The sequence below is a fragment of the Chanodichthys erythropterus genome, chromosome 20 (genome assembly GCF_024489055.1).
Source record: "Chanodichthys erythropterus isolate Z2021 chromosome 20, ASM2448905v1, whole genome shotgun sequence".
NCBI classification, from domain to species: Eukaryota; Metazoa; Chordata; class Actinopteri; order Cypriniformes; family Xenocyprididae; genus Chanodichthys; species Chanodichthys erythropterus.
Genome location: NC_090240.1, coordinates 15,673,712 through 15,693,927, shown reverse-complemented (window position 1 = coordinate 15,693,927; position 20,216 = coordinate 15,673,712). Strand labels below are relative to the sequence as shown.

The window sequence follows — 20,216 nt, the reverse complement described above, 5'->3', positions numbered from 1 at the left end:
GGTTGTCTTGGGTAGTTACTATAGGGCATTGCTATGTAATTGCTAGTGTGTTATGGGTGGTTGCTAGGGCATTGCTATGTGATTCTGGGTGGTTACTAATGTGTAGCTATGTGGTTACTTGGGTGTTCCAAATCTCCGTAATATTCTGGTCTCTAGATATGGCTCCGGTCCCTCCTTTATTGTACGTCTATGGGAATATATATATATATCTATTTTCCCCCATTTTATCGTCTACCAGACGAAAATCATAAATCTTATTCTACTTCCACACCTCTCCTCAACAAACTGCATGATTTGAAGCATCATTTGATGTTCTCCAAACACTAAAAATGAGCAATTAAGGAAGAAAAGTCAACATATGTCTGTTTAGGTCTGAAAGACAGAGCACTTGAGCACAATAGTGTGTGTGTTTCTGGGAAAAGTAGGGGGTGGGGGCTGATGTCCTCTAGATGTTGGCTTGGCGAGTTGTGTACATTTGGCTGAGTGTACGCGTGCTGCTTTCAAGAGTGCTAATAGATTTTTGATTTAATAGGCATATTCTCACCTTTGTTTACGTACAGTATGTGTGCTCACGAGAGACGGATGAGTGTGAACTGGCGAACATGTGTGTGTATTTGAATGAGAGCCAGGAAAAGGGGAAGGGCCTCGAGTGAGCGGACAAAAACAGCTGCTCTTGTGTGCTCGGGAAACCTCATCCAGAGAGTGGGAGAGAGGAGAGACGGACCAGCAGGGTCCAGATCTCTATATGGGTTGCGCCCTGTGTGCGGATAGCTGTGGGGACGAGCCAGATCCAGTAACCGTGAGAGGGTCTGTAAGGAGGGAGAGAGCAAAGTCCAGGGGAAACATGAGGCTGACCAAGGTGGGTACTTCTAGATTTTGATTCAAAGTGATGAGTTCAGAGAACATGTTTGCTTGAGTGCTCCCATGTGGAATGACTGGTGAAACCCATGTGAGGAGCTGGGTTTGTTAGTGTCTTAAGGCTCAGTTAAAAGTTTCGCAAGTTGTTGATATGAGAGAAGTTAGTCCGTTGAAGAGAAGACACCATCAGATGTACAGTATTTGAAATTAGCCTATGTGTCTGTTGTGCAAAAGTATGTTTTATGCTTGCTATTTTGGGTGGCCCCAAGACAAAATAGCCCACTCCCAATCTTTTTAAAATTTTGGGTGCTAGATATGATTTGGATCCCTCCTTCAATTTAAGTGTATGGGATGTTTTTACCCATTTTTTTTTTTGCACACAATGTGAAAATCATAAGTTTGATATCCCTTACAAAGTAATAGCACACCTCTCCTCAAAAAGCAGCGTGATTTGAAGTATCATTCATACCCGTAGCACAAATAGTGTGGGATGAGTTACACGCTGAAGTTGAGTACTTAGGGTTAGGGGTCTGTTCAGATCCTTGTGTAAGGATAAGCGTTTGTGTTCTGGAGTAACATTGTCTCCCTGATTGTTGACACTGACAAAGAAGGGCTGGAAAACTTGAGGAGGGTTTGATTGTGTGTTTACATGCCTGAGAGTGAAAGTCTGTAATGGTCTGGTCCCTGAGGCTTGTTCACGTGCAGTGCAGTGTGGGAACTTTGAGCCCTCTGCATGATGTCAGAAAGTTGTAGTTGATCCTGGGAATGATTATATGACTTTCTTAGCATTTATGCAACTTCCATATTTCGCTGCATATCTGTCATCTGTTCCCAAACGCACACATTTTAATCTTGTCAGTTTGGGATTGCAAAAGAGTCCATTCACTGTCCTGTTGATATTTTAATAGCAAACTTGCATAAGGCCGTGGTTTAGTTTGAATGCTTCCTCCTACTACTGTAACCATAATGTTAGTTTTTATAGGCATTTTTCTTTTTAATACCAGCCCAGTTCTTTTTCTTTTGCTGTGGTTGCAGAGTTTAATGGTAATACTCCTAAATCAGTGCATGATCATGTCACGTAGAAAAGGATTTTGGTCTGCTGATGAGACTATAATGAAACACTGTGTTATGCAAGCATATAACCCGTTTATGATGCTATCTAACAACCAATCTGACATTCAACTAATGCTTTTTAAGCCCCAGTGGACCAACCGAGGTTTTGGTGTCTTAGTCAATAGCCCATGGAGATGCTTCATAGATAAACCCTTGCAGGATCTGAACCTACGACCTTTCAGATCCTTATCCCCTAAAGGCTGGCCAAGACTAAGATTTTTTAAAATCTTATCAGATAACGGTTTTGTTCCTATTGTGTGTGGAGAGCCGCGACATGACCAAGACAGCACACCACACACTAACAGACTCCATTCACAAACAACTGTGAACACGGGACATCTCGCAGAATCTCTCACGGTCAAATGTGACTTTAGAGTAAACAAACATGGACGACGAGCAAGAAGAAATGGCGATAATAGTGTTTGGACTGCTTTTTACAGAAAAAAACACTGAGAATAAATGAAAGACAAAGGTTTGGATGAAGTCGTGTTATGCTTCCGTCAGCTTGCTTTTTGATTTGGTATCATATTGTTCCATGTGACAATCTATAGATTGTGTGTGTGTTTGTGCTCAGTGTTCCCCCAACACAACAGTATTTCTGATTTTAAATATTCAGTGTTGGATTTTTTGAGAACTGTGCGGCCCAACGTTCTTCTGAAGAGATTCAAGTAAGCAATAAGGTACTTGAGGATGTGCTGTATTGTGAATAAGTCACGGCCGTGACTTATTCACGACACGGCACTGCTTTTATAAACCGGTTACCACACAATACAAATATTAAAGCCAGAAATATGTATCAATTCAACTTTCATGTAGTAAAGTTTCACTAAAAGCCTTCCTTCCGCCAGAAAAAATAGCCCCTGACCATGAACAGCAACAGAAGTTACATTATTACACCATTAGATGGCGGCAAATACTGTTTTTATGAGTGTGTCAGTCAGTAGCGAAGACTTTTACATTGAAAAGACTGAACAAATTCTTTGACTAGCGCTGTCAGTCACGGGAAAACCCCTTAACTGTTAAATGGACAAGATAGTACATCGCAACAGATTTTTAATATGAACATAGGACTGACCTGAAGGAAAATGCTAAATCTGAATGCAGGTAATAAACTCGCTCACTCGATCTCTTCTCACAATACTCTTCTTCATAATACAGTAAGCTTCAATGAACAGTATCAGCTGAGAACAAACAGTTTACGTTGCTAAGAGTGGTTGCTAAGGGTGTTGTGTAGTGATACACAGAACTGTTGGGTGAAGCGGTCGTGCTTTATTGTGCATAAAACAACTATTGACCAATCAGAATCAAGGACAGGAACTAACCGTTTTATAATCGCTCTTAACAAACCTCACACCACAGGACAATCTGATAAGATAATTGGCACTTTACCTAGGATTGTTGGAAGGGGAAAATTGGGCCCAAAATCATTCCGATTATCTACTAGTGTGTGGGTTCCTTAAGCTGCACCCATGTATAACTTACTCGTCACATCAAATCAATCATTTGTGCTCTTGCACTACAAATTGCATTATTCGTTGCCCTTGCCTATACTGTTTTTTGTAATTAAACAAAGAGAGGCTTCAGCTTGTCAGAATCTTGCCCTCACTGAGCTGCTATTGTCTTAGCATCACGAATACCAAGACCTCATTCCTGTCTTTGAGTTGTGCTGTTGTGTCATTCTTCTTTGTCTTGGGAGAACGATGCTTCTGGATGGTCACTTTGACAAGGAGCAGAACTTGGTTTTGGTGAATATGAACTTTGGTATATATAGGACTCGCACGTAAAGACAGTTTCTCTTCCCTATTTTTCATTTAGGTTTTTTTTTAATCTTATCTTGCATTTAGATTTTTTTGGTTTCATTTTGTTATCTTATTTTGCTTTTTTATTTTGTTTTTCATTTCATTTAGTTATCTTATTTTGCATTGTTTTGCTCTTATCTTTTTTTTGTTTTGTTTTGTTTTGTTTTGTTTCATTTTGTTCTGATTATCTGGTTTTGTTTTATTTTTTTGTTTCATTAAGTTTTGTTTTTTATCTTATATTGCATTTTTTTATTTTATCTTTTTTTTTCATTTGTTTTTTTGTCCTATTTTGCTTTTTCTTTTGTATTGTTTGTTTTATTTTATCTTTTTTTTTTTTTTTGACGCAATATTTGTGATATTCTCACTTGAGCCAATTCTCCAAACACTGATGAAGCAGGGTTCTCGAATAACCAAATATGTTTAGTGATGAATCTCTATTGAGAGCATTATTTCAGTCCATTGCTAGTTCTAACTAACGTCTAGAAAGCGGCAATGCATTAATGCGTGTATGAGTTTTCTGTCTTCTCTGCCATCTGAAAACACAGCTGTTCTCAAACTATGCTCTTTGTTTATCTTTGCTCATTGGGACTTATGGCATATTCCTAGAATATCCATGGAATGACAGAAACTTTAACAAGTGCTAGTTTACTGCAGCCATAATCCACAGGCATCCACTACAAACACCGCACAGGAAAACGCCTGGTCAATGCAGAAATAGGCTCTGTTTTTCCCACAGCGCAGGAACACACACTCATGCTTGCTGCTGGTATTAAACATATACAGAGACATAAACATGTTTTTTTTTATCTTTTCTTCAACTGATCCCAACGTGCAGGAAAAAATATAAACACAAACATGCTTGAAAGTTTGTGCTATGTATATAAATGATACGGCTGGTTAAGGAGAGATTTGCAATTACATCCAGAGCCAGAACACCCCAGTAACCACATAGCAACATGTTTTTAACCACTTGGAACACCTTAGCAACCATTTGGCAACACATTGGCTACTACCCACAAACACTGGAAATCTGGAAGCATTCATCAATCTAATTTTCTACTTTCTATGTTTCTACTGTTTCACATTCCTTCATCCTCATATATGAAACAAAACTCTAACACACACCTCCAGTGTATCTATATATTCTCAGAAGGAGATGGTCAGACATCACGGTGTTACTCTGACAGAGTGAGGATGCGTGTGTAGTGAGGGAACATGAGAAAAATCATGTGTGCAATGAGGAATGTGAACTGGAAACACTTGAAAGGAAAAGGAAAGCCATCCCCGTCCTTTTAGTGCCACTTCATCAAAGCACCAGTGTGCTGGGGTCACAAAAACAAATCTCTGAAATCCCTGTTTGCTTTCCTTCACTGTTCTGAATACCGCCCTGACATCTGCCCGCTGCAGAGTTTGTGGAGTACTGTAAATGTTTTGGGAGCGAGTTGGGAAATGGGCAGAGAATGAGAAGAGGGATATGATTCAGCGTTTCATAAAACGTATAAAAATCAGTGTAAATATTGAGTGTTTCTACTACTATTTTAATGTCCCAGGGGGTGATTTTTATTGAAGAAGTCAGCTTTTATTTTGAATAAAAAGACCATTTATGAAATAAACCAGAGTCTACCATTTTTGTCCTGTTTTCAAATGTCTTTATGCTTAGATTTTGTTTTACCCTTGTCCCAAACCCAGACTTCTTTATATACACTGCTCAAAAAAATTAAAGGAACAATTTGAAAACACATCAGATCTCAATGGGGAAAAATGTCACGCTAGATATACTGATATGGAATGGGTAATGTGTTAGGAATGAAAGGATTCCACATCGTTTGATGGAAGTGAAAATTATCAATAGTCCATTTTGTTGGAATTGAATCAAAATGGTAGATTGTATGGCCCCCATGTGCTTGTATGCATGCCTGACAACGTCAAGGGAAGCTCTTAATGAGACAACGGATGCTGTCCTGGGGTATTTCCTCCCAGATCTGGACCAGGGCATCACTGAGCTCCTGGACAGTCTGAGGTGCAACCTGGTGGCGTCGGATGGACCGAAACATAATGTCCCAGAGGTGTTCTGTTGGATTTAGGTCAGGCTAGCATGGGGGCCATTCAATGGTATCAATTCCTTCATCCTCCAGGAACTGCCTGCATGCTCTCGCCACAAGAATATCATCTAATGTAGTGCCCCAGGAGGAACCCAGGATCCACTGCACCAGTGTAGGGTCTGACAATGGGCCCAAGGATTTCATCCCGATACCTAATGGCAGTGCCTCTATGGATATGCCTCGCCAGACCATCACTGACCCACCACCAAACCAGTCATGCTGAATGATGTTACAGGCAGCATAACATTCTCCACGACTTCTCCAGACCCTTTCACGTCTGTCACATGCTCAGGGGGAACCTGCTCTCATCTGTGAAAAGCACAGGGCGGCACTGGCGGTCCTGCCAATTCTGGTGTTCAATGGCAAATGCCAATCGAGCTCCACGGTGCTGGGAAATGAGCACAAGGCCCACTCGAGGATGTCGGGCCCTCAGGCCACCCTCATGAAGTCTGTTTCTGATTGTTTGGTCAGAGACATTCACACCAGTGGCCTGCTGGAGGTCATTTTGTAGGACAGTGTTCATCCTGTTCCTCCTTGCACAAAGGAGCAGACACCGGTCCTGCTGATGGGTTAAGGACCTTCTACAGCCCTGTCCAGCTCTCCTAAAATAACTGCCTGTCTCCTGGAATCTCCTCCATGCTCTTGAGACCTTCTGGCAATGGCACGTATTGATGTGCCATCCTGGAAGAGTTGGACTGCCTGTGCAACCTCTGTAGGGTCCAGGTGTTGCCTCATGCTACCAGTAGTGACACTGACCCTAGCCAAATGCAAAACTAGTGAAAAACAGATGAGTAGGGAAAAAATGTCAGTGGCCTCCACCTGTAAAACCATTCCTGTTTTGGGGGTCGTCTCATTGTTGCCCATCTAGTGCACCTGTTTACCAAAGACACAAAAGTGCCAGTGAAGAGCTTCAGATTAAATATGACACTTGATGTTGGAAGAAAACAAAAGAAAATCAACATAAATATCACTTGTGAACTGAATATTTTAGTGAGCATCATTTCCAATCAAGCTATAATGTTGTCAAATTATGCGTACAAATATTATTTGATCTTTATTTGAGATACATACAATGGCTGAGCCTAATTTCACAGCTAGAATTGTATTTTAAAAAATGTTAAAAATGTAATTTCCACCACAGAAATTCTTTAAACACACGACATTATTTGAGATGTGACGGAAATGATCATGGCATGATCATTCTTTTCTGTACTTTGTTAGATATTGTTAGTGGACAAACAGCAAAGTGTTATTTAAAATCAAAGTATTTTTAGTGAGTTAATTTTCTATAAGTGGCTGTTTCTCTGGAGTCTACGTGCTCTTGATTCTCCATATTTAGTTTCCAGCATGCTTCTTCTTTGACTCCCTCTACTCTACCCCCCGACTCTCTCTCACTCTCTATCTCCATCATCTATTTCTCTCCCTCAATCCACAGCTGTATTTAATCAGCCTTTGGCTCTTTTGTACCCAGTCATTCCTGCACTCACCCCTCCCTCCATTTCCTCTTTCTGCATGTTCTCATCTCTCTCTCTCTCTCAGCATCCTCCTCTTTTTTAAGTAATGTTTGTTCTCTCTCTAACATTCCATCTAAAACTGTTGGTCAACATTACATCACCACACGACAAATATGTGTTTCACTACATTCAATGCGCATTCATTTGAAAAGGGCCTAAAATGTAAACACGTCTATGCGTTAACTTAGCCACAGGTGTTTCTAAATATCCAGAACTTCCTGTTTTGTTGTTTTGAGTGATTTTCGGTGTTGCGGTAACACAAGTCTCCTCTGTGCGGCAGAAACTTGGCTCCATTGACACACGGTTCCACCTCCACAGCTGGGGGTGCTGTGAGGAATGATCCTGCTCCATTTCACCCCACACAGCGGTGTTTGCTTCTCCGTAGCAGAAACTCCTTCAAATCAACCCTTTTTTTCAGTTTTCTTTCTCACTTTTGCCCTCACGGTTCCTTGGTTGAAATTACAAGCTTTTTTCTGAAAATGTGAGAGGTGTTTACCTGTGCAAAACTTTGCTATGATGCTGTGGGATAGAGTGCCCATCCACTTTGTCAGGTCGGTTCTTGAAATCCCATAGGGATTTCAAAAAAGTCTTTGTTAAAGTATTATATAAGTCATCCAGCTATGAGGTGAATCACATTACAAACTTTGGTTTGAAGCAAAAAAGTGTTTGAAAATCAGACAAAAATACAAAGGCGTGAATATATACATATATACTCATTTAAAAATGTTGATATACTGTATTAAAACAATATATTTTATTGCAAAATATGCATGTATTCAAATATTTTTAAAAGCATAGTGAGATTGACTTGTCATTTGCGGTGCTTCATGAGAGTGGGCGGAGCTAGCAAGATATTTTGGCGCATTTTGCTGTTTTGACTCTGATTAGTGGAATTTTCTGGAAATGTAGTTTTAGATCAGGAATTCCACTGTTAAACATGATTGTTTTAAACATATGTTGAAATAATGTTGGTTAAAGCCATTAGTATTAATTAACAGCCTCGTATCTCACAGTTGGTCTGTCTTTAAAGGTTTAAAGTTATAAAATTAATTTCCCTATCCTTTACTTCCAGAGCCTCAGTGTTTCACTCTATTGTTGGTAGTTGCCAAGGCGTTGTTATGTGGTTGCTAAGATGTTCTGAGGGCATTTATTGCGTTGCTAAGCAGTTGTTAGGGTGTTCTCTTGTGCTCACTAAAGCTGCATTTATTTTTTCAGAAATATTGTAAAAAATATTGTGAAATATTATAAATTTTAATTAACTGTTTTCTATTTTAATATATGTTAAAATGTAATTTATTCCCATGATCAAAGCTGAATTTTCAGCATCATTACTCCAGTCTTCAGTGTCACATGATCCTTCAGAAATCATTCTGATATGATGATTTGATGCTCAAGAAACATTTCTGATTATTATCAATATTGAAAACAGTTGTGCTGCTTATTTTGTGTGTGTGAAAACTATGATTTTTCAGGATTCTTTGATTTTTGAAGTTTCAAAAGAATAAGATTTATTTGAAATCTTTTGTAACAATTTTTTTCTTTACAATCACTTTCAATATCAATTTAAAGGGTTAGTTCACCCAAACATGAAAATTCAACCCGAAAATTTCTGTCATTAATCACTCACCCTCATGTCGTTCCACACCCGTAAGACCTTCATTCATCTTCAGAACACAAATTAAGAATAAGATATTGTTGATGAAATCCAGTGGCTCAGTGAGGCCTCCATTGACAGCAAGATCATTAACACTTTCAAGAAAGCTACTAAAGACATATTTAAAACAGATCATGTGACTACAGTGGTTCAACCTTAATGTTATGAAGCGACGAGAATACTTTTTGTGCACTTTTTGTTGAATAAAGTCGTTATTTTTTTTTTTTTTTTGACGCACAGAAAGTATTCTTGTCGCTTCATAACATTAAAGTTGAACCACTGTAGTCACATGAGCTGTTTTAAATATGTCTTTATTGAACGTATTAATTATCTTGCTGTCAATGCAGGCCTCACTGAGCCATCGGATTTCATCAAAAAAAATGCATAAGAAGGGAACTGCATTTATTATGTTTAAAAGTAAAAGAAATCTCTTTCTTCATCTCTCTCCTGGTGCTGTAAACAGCATATATATTCATATGCACATGGCTTGGCGAGTGGAACAGGACATGATGTTTCTCTCATGTTCACAGTCTGTCTGCTCCAGGGCCCCTCTCTCCCCAACCATGTGCCCTCCACATCCTGTCTGCACACACTCTCCCATGGCCTGTGTGTCAGTCTTTACCCTTTCTCACTCACTCTCCCTAATTGGATTGTATATCAGTTCCCCTCCCCACCTGACACTCATGCTTTTTCCTTTTCTGTTTCTTCCCCCTGCCCTTTCCCATCCCTTTCCATGTGCTGCATTCACGCCACTTACTGTAAATTAAGCTCTGTATGCTTTCGAATCACTCTGATGTCACCGATGGGTCTGCACAGCGCCTCTTCAAGTCGAACACACCTTAAATCTGCCGTGGTACAGGCTGTATCATTGATACATCTCTTATCTTCTCTTCTTATGTTTTGTAATATATGGCATGGCTAGTAAAAAGTCCAAACATATTTATAATAGCTTACACAATAAACCTTAAATAGACCTTCTATTTTATTTTTTAACAGTATTATCAAATGTAGAAATGATTGGCCGTGCATCAGGTCAGGAAAAAAATTCCACCAAAAGTTGCTCCAGATTTTTAAAAAGCGTCATAAAACAATTCCTGCATAGTAAATTACTCTGTTTTTACTTATTTGAAATTATATAATACAAGATTATACGGTTTTTGGATCAATCCCACAATTCATTATTTCATTAATTCACAAACATTCATTACACAGGCTAATTCATATAAACATTCAATAATACATTGCTTATTTATATTCGTTTGGATGTTTAATATGTCAGTCGTTACGAATTCTGTGTTTATACGGAACTTGTTTCCTAAATGCATTACTCACACACACACACACACGCACACACACACCTATTACACAGTGTTTGTATGAGGCTTCAGTGCTGGAAATCACAGTCCCTGCTTGGCTGTGTGATTCCAGCACATTTGTTGTGTTTATTCTGCTCGTGAACTGATGGACTGCATTCATCACTTAGATTTAAGGCCATTCATTATGATCATGTAGTGTTTGAAAATGTTTAATTGGAAACATAAAAAAAGATGAACAAACTTGGCTAGGATATGTTCGGTAAGGGACGAACACAACGTTTTTATTGTGTGTTTATACCTTACATCTTTTCAAAAATGCATCAAAAGCGACGCTTTATGCATTTTAAGGGCGTTTAAATACTACTAAAAAGGTTAGTTCACCCAAAAATGAAAATAATGTCATTAATTTTTCATCCTCATGTCGTTTCACACCCATAAGACCTTCGTTCATCTTTGGAACACAAATTAAGATATTTTTTATAAAATCCGGTGGCTCAGCGAAGCCTGCATTCCTCTCTCAAGATCCATAAAGATACTAAAAACATATTTAAATCAGTTCATGTGAGTAGTACAGTGGTTCTACCTTAATATTATAAAGTGACGTAAATATTTTTTGTGCACCAAAAAAACAAAATAACGACTTTATTCAACAATATCTAGCAATGGCCGATTTCATAACACTGCTTCATGAAGCTTCGAAGCTTTATGAATCAAATTAGTGGATTGGAGTGCCAAAGTCACATGATTTCAGTAGTTTGGCGGTTTGATACGCGATCCGAATCACTGATTCGACTCAGAAGATTCATAACGCTCCGAAGCTTCATGAAGCAGTTGCTGCGTCCTAAATAGTATTCGAAAAAAGAATTAGTATGTCCCAAATCGTAGTATGTTGAAATGAGTATTCCAAAGATACCCGGATGGTGTACTTTTCCCGGTTAGAATTCGAAGTGCAGATCCGTGCACGCTTCTAACGGCTAATATTGCCCATAACACATTGCGCTGTGGACGAGGATTCGATTAGAACTACAAATACGAATAAAAAGTGTTTAAAAACTACAAACATGACGGACGTGCGAGGTACGACGGTTAAGATAAAGGGGCTTGAATGATTAATAAGCAGTGTCTAACCTGACAAAAAGATATCTATTAAATGTTATCCACATTATATTTCATCTGCAACAGCATTGTGAACTTTTATAACGACGTGTTTGGTCATTAACTTTTAAATGCATCATTATGCAAAGATGAGGAGAGTTCTCTGCATGAAAGACCCATGACTGGCAGATCAACGTGCGACTACATTTCTCTCCGAAACGGTAGGAAAATAAATTTAATTCAATGTGGAGGATTTGTTTTGAAATTGCCCATCATTAGGTATTGTTGAAAAGTCGTTTTGGGTTTTTTTTTGGCGCACAAAAAGTATTCTCGTTGCTTTATAATATATTAATACTGAACCACTGTACTCACATGAACTGATTTAAATATTTTTTAGTAACTTTATGGATCTTTAGAGAGGAAGTAGGCTACCATTGCTGTCTATAGAGGCCTTACTGAGCCATCAGATTTCATCAAAAATATCTTAATTTGTGTTCTGACGACATGCGACATGAACGATATGAGGGTGAGTAATTAATGACAGAATTTTAATTTTGGGGTGAACAAACCCTAATGCATCTCTAGAGCACTCTTGTGAATGCGAATGCAGATGTAACTCCATTTGTGACCACTGGATGCCGCTATTGTGCTTTCAATAGTTATTTCAAAGTGACACTTTTTGGCGGACAAATATGAAGCACCAAACTAATACCTGACGAATCGCTGTAAAAAGATCCAAATGCTTGAAATCATCTAAATTATTTGCCTTTGTATATGCATCCGTACTGTAGAGGCAATCATGTGTGGAACATTAAATAAAGAGCTAACTAAATAAATAAATTCCATAATTGCCCTGCTGTTTGCAAAGTTGTTTATTTATTTATTTATTGGTGTTCCTGTTGTATAAGAGAGGACATCCTGACCTAATGTGATGTTATATATATAGATATATATATATATATATATATATATATATATATATATATATATATATAGAATTAAGTCATAATTAAATGTTTGAATATTCTAAGCAAAAACCGTGATAAATGTCTAAATGCATCATGCTATATAATGAAAGATATATTGCAGAACACGCTACATTCACAAAGACAGAGGCGCGTCTCATTTGCATGCCATCCAATCAACATTCGATTCGACAGGATGCAGCCAATCAGAAAAGTTTGCTTCCAGTAACAACATTCCACAGTGTTCTTTTCCCGCTGTAACTCCTCCCACACTGCCAGACTCTGAGTTACTGAGAGTAAAGAAAACAACTCCATCAGTAGTCGAGCGCCTCTCCATTGAATCATTGGGAATGTAGCACATGAAATCTTTCAGGAAACCTTTTTTAGCTGGAATTTTCTCCAACAACATGAGTAAGGTAAAGAATTCTCATTCAGTATAGATACAAGATTACATGTCTAGAGGTCCTGAATGTCAAGAAGAAGAAGAAAAAAAAAGTTTAAATGAGATGTGATTAGATCTATTTTGTGTAAATGACTCTATTAAATGTTATTGCATGCATGTTATTCAAATAATATGTTGGGAGCAACACTGATCTGATGCGTAGTTTTCTCTATTATATGTTAGAGCATCCTATAGGTGAGTGCTTGTGAGAAAAGCCTACTCTAGTTTGTGTTTTTTTTTAATCTGTAATAAGATGCACTAGTTTTGCATCCTGATATCCCATATGGTAATTAAACACACTTATATAATATGGACTTTAAAATGGAAGATAGCTGGTACTGCTGCTGCTCTCTGAGCGTGCACGCTTTCCATGTTCTCTATCACAGCAAAACAGCATGAAGCATGTCAGACAAGATGCACAACAGGCAGCATGAGGGAAGTCTCTGTCTCTTTCTGTAGGGACAGTGATCGCACGCCTTACATAACCACTAATGAAAGCTGTGTAAAACTTTATCACTCTGCTAATTAAGTCTGGCAAGAACTAATTTGAGCCCAGCGTTTGAGTCTGGATGTTGTATGTCGTCGATGAAAGTCTGAGGAAACGCATACCTTTGGTTTTTCCCACTCTTTGCCAGGGGTGAAACTGCACTGAAAACTAGAGCAGAAAGAAAGAGTCATCATATGACTTCACGAGCTGGTAACTAATAGTAACTGCGTCATCGTGCATTAAACGCCTCGCTAGAGACAACGGCTGCGTCTCAAAACATAGTGAGCTCACTACATAGACAGCATTAGAGCATATTTTTTTTTGGTCCCACTTTATATTAAGTGGCCTTAACTACTATGTACTTACTTATTAATCATTTGATACAATGCACTATGTTTTTATATTTTAAAAACACATGTATGTATTTACATCTGTAATTAATTTCTGTAATTACATTTATAATTACACTGTTGACCCATCCCTTACTTACCCCGGTCCCACTTTATATTAAGTGGCCTTAACTACTATGTACTTACATTTAAATTAATAATTTGATACAATGCACTTATTGTGTACATACATGTTTTTACATTGTACTTATAGTTTAAAAACACCTGCATGTAATTACATCTGTAATTAATTTCTGTAATTACATTTATAATTACACTGTTGACCCATCCCTTACACCTTACCCCTACCCTTAAACCTACCCATACCACCAAACCTGTCCCTAACCTTACCCGTATCCACCTCAATAGCAGCAAAAGTGAACCCAAAAAGTACATTGTACTTATTTTTTGATGTAAGTACATAGTAGTTAAGGCCACTTAATATAAAGTGGGACCCTTACCCCTACCCTTAAACCTACCCATACCCACTCGGGTCATCTAATCAGAGACTCTTGTCTATCCCTAAATCAAGGTTAAAATGTTGAGGGGACCGTGCCTTTTCTGTAGTTGGTCCTAGACTCTGGAATGATTTGCCCATTTCAGTTAGACAGGATCTGTTTTTAAATCTAAATTGAAAACATATTTGTTTGATAAGGCATATAATATGTGTTGAAGCATTGTCTTTTATTGTTATCTTTTAACACTGAAGCACCAATTTTAGTCTATTTTATGGTATGTTCTTACAATTTCTCTGTATATGTGTTTTATTGATTAATAACTTTTTATCTTTTTACTTATTGTGTGTTTCTGTGTTTTTAGCTATTGTAAAGCACATTGGACAACATAGATGTGCAATATAAATAAATTGCCATTGCCATACCACCAAAGCTTTCCCTAACCTTACCCGTATCCTTACGCCTCAATAGAGTGCCCCAGGGATGACGCGTTTTTGTAGGCCAACCCGGAAGTTAGCGGCGCACGGGTTCCCTCGACTGAAAGCCTATTCATTTTTCCCATAGACTTTTGGAAAATCGCAGAAAATAAGCTCCGTGTTTAACAAAGGGTTATGACACTTACACGTTTTGTCTATCAAGATAATCTTTACAAGTTAACACAACATTTATAGATTTGAAGCCTAAATAAAGTCGTCAGATATAAAAGGCTAACAGTAGGCTATAAACGGACTACAGCACACCATGGTCGCGGATCAACGTCGTCACCAGCAAGCGTCCTCAAACTTTATTTAGAAAACAATTCTATTTAAAAACATGCTCACTGATTATGATCTGCTCTGTGTATGAATACTTATCCACTTTTTCATGAGAAATGCTGTCCAAATGTCCCGTTTTTAATGAAGATGTCTAAAGTCCCCGCCAAAGGAAGTAGTCCCTTTTATCAACTTGTTAGCAACCACCGATTTTAAGACAGTAAAAGTTTAAAAAATCACAAGTGGGTTATAACTGGTGTGTTTTATGTCACAGATCAAAACGTGAAAGTATTTAGAGGCTTCGTTAACCACAGACCTTATTTCAGGCGATTTACCAAAATCCCATTCAAAAAACCCATAGACTTTACGGCGTTGGAACCGGAAGCCCTAAAATGCTAACTCGCTTCCGGGTTTTGCCTACAAAAACGCGTCATCCCTGGGGCACTCTATAGCAGCAAAAGTGTTTTGCAATTCAATATGAACCCAATACATACATTGTACTTATTTTTTGATGTAAGTACATAGTAGTTAAGGCCACTTGATATAAAGTGAGACCAATTTTTTTTAAGTTATATTTTTGATAACAAAATTTTGTTGAGTTTAATTGATCTAATTTTATGTCTCTGGAAAATAGTGATCTATGAAATTGTATTTTGTTGAATATCAATTTTTTTTGCGCGTCTATTTGTGGACATATTAATGTTTTTTGATTTGTGGAGTAAAATATATAGTTTTATCTTGAAGTAAAAGAGAAAACTTCAAGTGGCATGTTGTTGTGTTAATATTTTTAAATGTAATAATCATTGTAATTAATGTTATTAATGTTTATTAATGTAATTAATGTTATTATTCAGTATTTCCCTGAATTAGATGTACATTTCAGACATCTTTGCTTTCATGAAAGCCCATATTAGAGCAAAATCATTCAATTTGCTTTCCTAGTGTTGCTATTATGACATATCTTCACAATTAAAATATAGCTAAGAACAAGTTACCACAGTTTTGAAAGTTAAAAACGTATGAAAAAGTTTTCTTTTTGACATGCACTATAAGTAACGGAGGCCAGCAGAGATGCTCTAGCGACTGACGTTAGGACCTGGGTGAGGGGTTGCATCCCGGATGGGAGTGAGGTTTATGGGGTGAGTGTAATGGAGGCCAGCGCGAGTAAACCTCACTCCTCTGATCTCAAGAGATGCTCTAGGTTGAAGCCTTTAGTCTCCTAGTTAGAGCGTCCGACTCCCACGGCGGAGACCCAGGTTCGGGTCCCGCGCAGAGCGGGACGAGTAGGGCCTGGGTGAGGGGTTACATTGTAGATGATGTTGACTTTGCAGAGGACGCAGTGCTGTGAGTCAGTGGATCTGGTGTGAAATCATCATTAAAGGATGTTCTCTGAAAACAGCCATTAAACAAGACCACAGTTATGAGAATGCAGGAAAAGCTTTAATTTTCAATGGGCTGGTTGCTTGTTAATAGCTCAGTAAATATCTGCTGATATAATTTGCCACCTACGTACATGATAATTATTTTGTGCAGTCTCTCTTTTTCTTTCACATGCTCTTTCTACGAGCCGCCAATTAATATCAGACTTCCTCTGCTTACACGTATATATCCACCTGAACACACGAAGCAGACGTAATGCAAACTTTATTATATCACAAATCGGTCTGCTTGAAGAATCACATTGTTTGCATTGCAGACAAAGAGTTATAGATGTGTAAGAGAGCAGCACAATAGAAGTGTTACTTAGCAGCACGCTGTAATAATTCTTGCTGTTGATTCTAGAGCAGTAAAAAAGTTGCAAGTAATTACTATGTGATATAAGCCATAATCAGGGGGATTTCTTTACAAGCATATTGAGCCATTTATGTATAGTCATAAAATGAGTGTGGTTACTGATTAGTGTGTTTTACTTGGTTCTTTCTGAAGTTTCAGGTTTCACATCATATTGAAATGCTCAATCATAACAGTCTGAAACCGACCTCCACGGTTAGATTATAGTGTGCGAACGTTTACTGACATGAAGGTTCACGTAAAAGTCACGCCACAGGAATTCATGATGAGCATGTGCATTATTGTGTTTGATCTATACATGTTTGTATCGAGCGGCCTTGAAGTCTCTCGACTTTCCCTCAGCTTTCTCTTGGATTATATATAGTAACACGACAACATTGTGAGGTTCTTGATATCAGTCTGACGCTAATAGTCTGCGGTGTGATTAGTGTGTGAAGTCTCAGTGACAGGCTTTCAGGAGGAAGTGCAAATAATAACTCACACAATAGAGGATGGGCAGGTTAGCCCGTCATATCCTGAGGATGCTGTGCCGTAACCACCGTAGACGTGAAAGCGGGCACGACGCCCCCTACGATATTCAACATATTCGTTTTTTGATGAGCGATCCTAGTAGTTGAATCATTTTGCATGCTTATTATAAGTACAAATGGTTCGCTGTGAATGTTGCATGTGCTTTGTTTTGGTCATTGCGCAGTTTGTTTGTCATGGAGACATATTTGATTAGCGCAGGAAGTATGTAATGGTGCTGCGCTGACTTCATCACTGGAACAGGCAGTCTCTGTTCTTCCACTGCCTGTCCCACCCTGCACACGTATACACACACTTGTATTCACACACATGCTTTCCCTTTACCACCCCTCAGCGAGGAAAGAGGCCTGTAACACTCTTTTATACTCCCCAGTTGAGATACTCAGTATTTATTAAGCCTAAAGGTTTGGTGCACAACTCTTGAGGATGCTGTGCTACAGATATATGATACTGAAGGCTTGTTGGGGAGAGATCGTTGCTAAGCTATTAGAATTTTTGGGATATTAAAACATGCATGGGACCCATGAAGGAGGGAAAGGAATCGTCCCTGTGTGACTAGTGTCTTTTGTCTTTGTGTGTATGACCCTGTGTCTATAAGATGGACACACCAGATCCCATAGGAAAACATAACTATGGATCATACAAAAACGTTTAACTGTTAGAAAAATGGTAATCATGAAGTCCTGGGGTGATCATACGAAATTGTACGAATGAGATTGTACAAATTCATACATTGCATACAAACTGTAACATAGTTATGAATTGCAATGAGATTGTGTTGAATGGACAGAACTCTGGTTAATCATGTGGCTTTCTATTGTGCCACTTCTATTATTATGGTGAACGTGATTTCACCACGTACAACGTGTTCCTGGATCGTCATCATTGTTGATTCTGGAACAACACTCTAATCAACCAATCAGATTTGAGGGACAAGTTTACAGTTGATGTCAAGTTCAGGCTTACAACCTGGGTTAGGTGCTTCTACATCAGTGTTATTCATCTACAGTATCATTTCCCTCTGATTTTGGGGATAAGTTATGGGTAGGGTTAGGTTTAGGGGTAGGGATATGGTTACGAGGTCACTGTAATTTCCCCAAGTAAGTCATATTCCTGGATCAACATATTTAGTTGATCCTGGAACAACATTGCTGTCTGAAAATTTAGTCCTATCCCTACCCCTAAACCTAACCCTACCTATAACTTCTCCCTAAAATCAGAGGGAAATGATAGGTGATGTAGAAGCGCCTAAACTTGATATAAACTGTAAATTTGTCCCTCAAATCTAATTGGTTGATTGGAATGTTTGTTCCAGGATCAACAACAATGGTGATCCAGGAACATGTTGTACTTGGTGAAATCACGTTCACCTGGTTGGTCCTAAATTTTTGGACAGGAATGTTCTACAATATATGTTGATCCAGGAATATGTCTTACTTGGCAAAATTAAGGTGACCCTAATAAGATAGTTATCAGTACATTGTAAGGTATAATGCAAGTAGTTGGTATATTAACACTATATCACTAATTGTAAAATATACAGGCACTAATATGCTATCCTGCAGCACATGAAACATTGTCACCATATTTATTATGGTGAAATTCTGACAACCGCAGCTACTGTTTTTTTACTGTAAATTTAACAGGATATTTTCGACAGTGTAGAACACACTAGAAACTTCATACACTCTAAAAACAACCCAAGTTGGGTTGAAAATGGACAAACCCAGTGATTGGGTTGTTTTAACGCAGCAGTTGGGTTAAATGTTTGACCAATCTGCTGGACAGTTTTATTTAACTCAACTATTATTTACTGTATGGCTGGCTTAAAATGAACCTTAAATTGCTTGGAAATTAAAAATCAGACACATAATTACTAGAAGCAACAATAATAATCAAAAGGTGAACATTTATTAATAAGCAATTTAATAAATGTTTCTTGTTTAATTATGAATTAAACTTATTAATAAATATTGATTTATTAAACATTAATAAATTATCATTTCCATCATACTTTGGGTTCATTTTAAGCAAACACAGTCATTTTTAAACAATAGTTGAGTTAAATAAAACTACCCAGAAGGTTTGGCAAACATTTAACCCAAACGCTGGTTTAAAACAACCCAGTCACTGGGTTATTCCATTTTTTAACCCAACTTGGGTTGTTTTGGTAACACTTTATTTTAGGGTCTTTTAACTGGTTGCTCATTAGCATGCATATTACTAGAATATTGGCTGTTCATTAGTACTTAGTAAGCACATATTAATGCCATATTCTGTATTCTACCTAAACTTAACAACTACCTTACTAACTATTAATAAGCAGTAAATCAGGAGTTTATCGAGGGAAAAATCATAGTTAATAGTGAATGTGTTCCCTATACCAAAATGTTACCGTTGTTTTTAACCCAGCATTTTTTTTACAGTGTAGTAATACCCCTCAAGCATTGTGGCTGAGAGTTTTAGACAGGCAGAAAATGTAAAAATCTATAATCTGCAATTGGGGAAAATGACAGGTTTTTAGTGCCATTACATCGAACGCCACTATAAACATCTCATCTGAATACCTTGGGCAGCAAAGCTAATTCCTCTGGCATTAAAAGCACTTTTTCAGCAAGCGTAGGTTATAGCAGCAGTTAATCAGGTGCTTGCATATTCTCTTATTGGCTCATCACATGGGGACAGTTCGACGTCCAAGATCTCAGCTCCCTTCATCCAGCCCAGCTGATTTTCTTGAATTGTTGTTTGTGCCGGCTTACCGGAGCTTCTTTGTCTGTATGATTTGAAAACGTAATGGGTAGCATCTGTTGGTGGACCACCATCGTTGCATGTGCGATTTTGTGATTGATAATGTGGTGTTTCGCAGATGCTTTTTGTTTATTGCGACCTACAGGAGAATGATGGCAGGGATGGTCTCCTTGGGGCACCAGGGCATCAATGCCATGCTGATTGGAGA

General features: G+C 38.1%; 1 protein-coding gene across 2 annotated transcripts in view; it reads left to right on the top strand.

Annotated features, from left to right (window-relative positions):
• The first annotated feature begins 463 nt into the window (after positions 1 to 463).
• Positions 464 to 20,216, top strand: part of tns2a (tensin 2a) — a 70,790-nt gene continuing 51,037 nt past the window's right edge. Inside the window, exon 1 of one of the 2 annotated variants that reach the window (XM_067372040.1) lies at positions 464 to 859. In XM_067372040.1, the coding sequence (XP_067228141.1) occupies positions 746 to 859 (114 nt within the window). In that variant the 5' untranslated portion in view covers positions 464 to 745. The remainder of the gene's footprint in view (positions 860 to 20,216) is intronic. The other variant, XM_067372039.1, reaches the window with a different exon arrangement.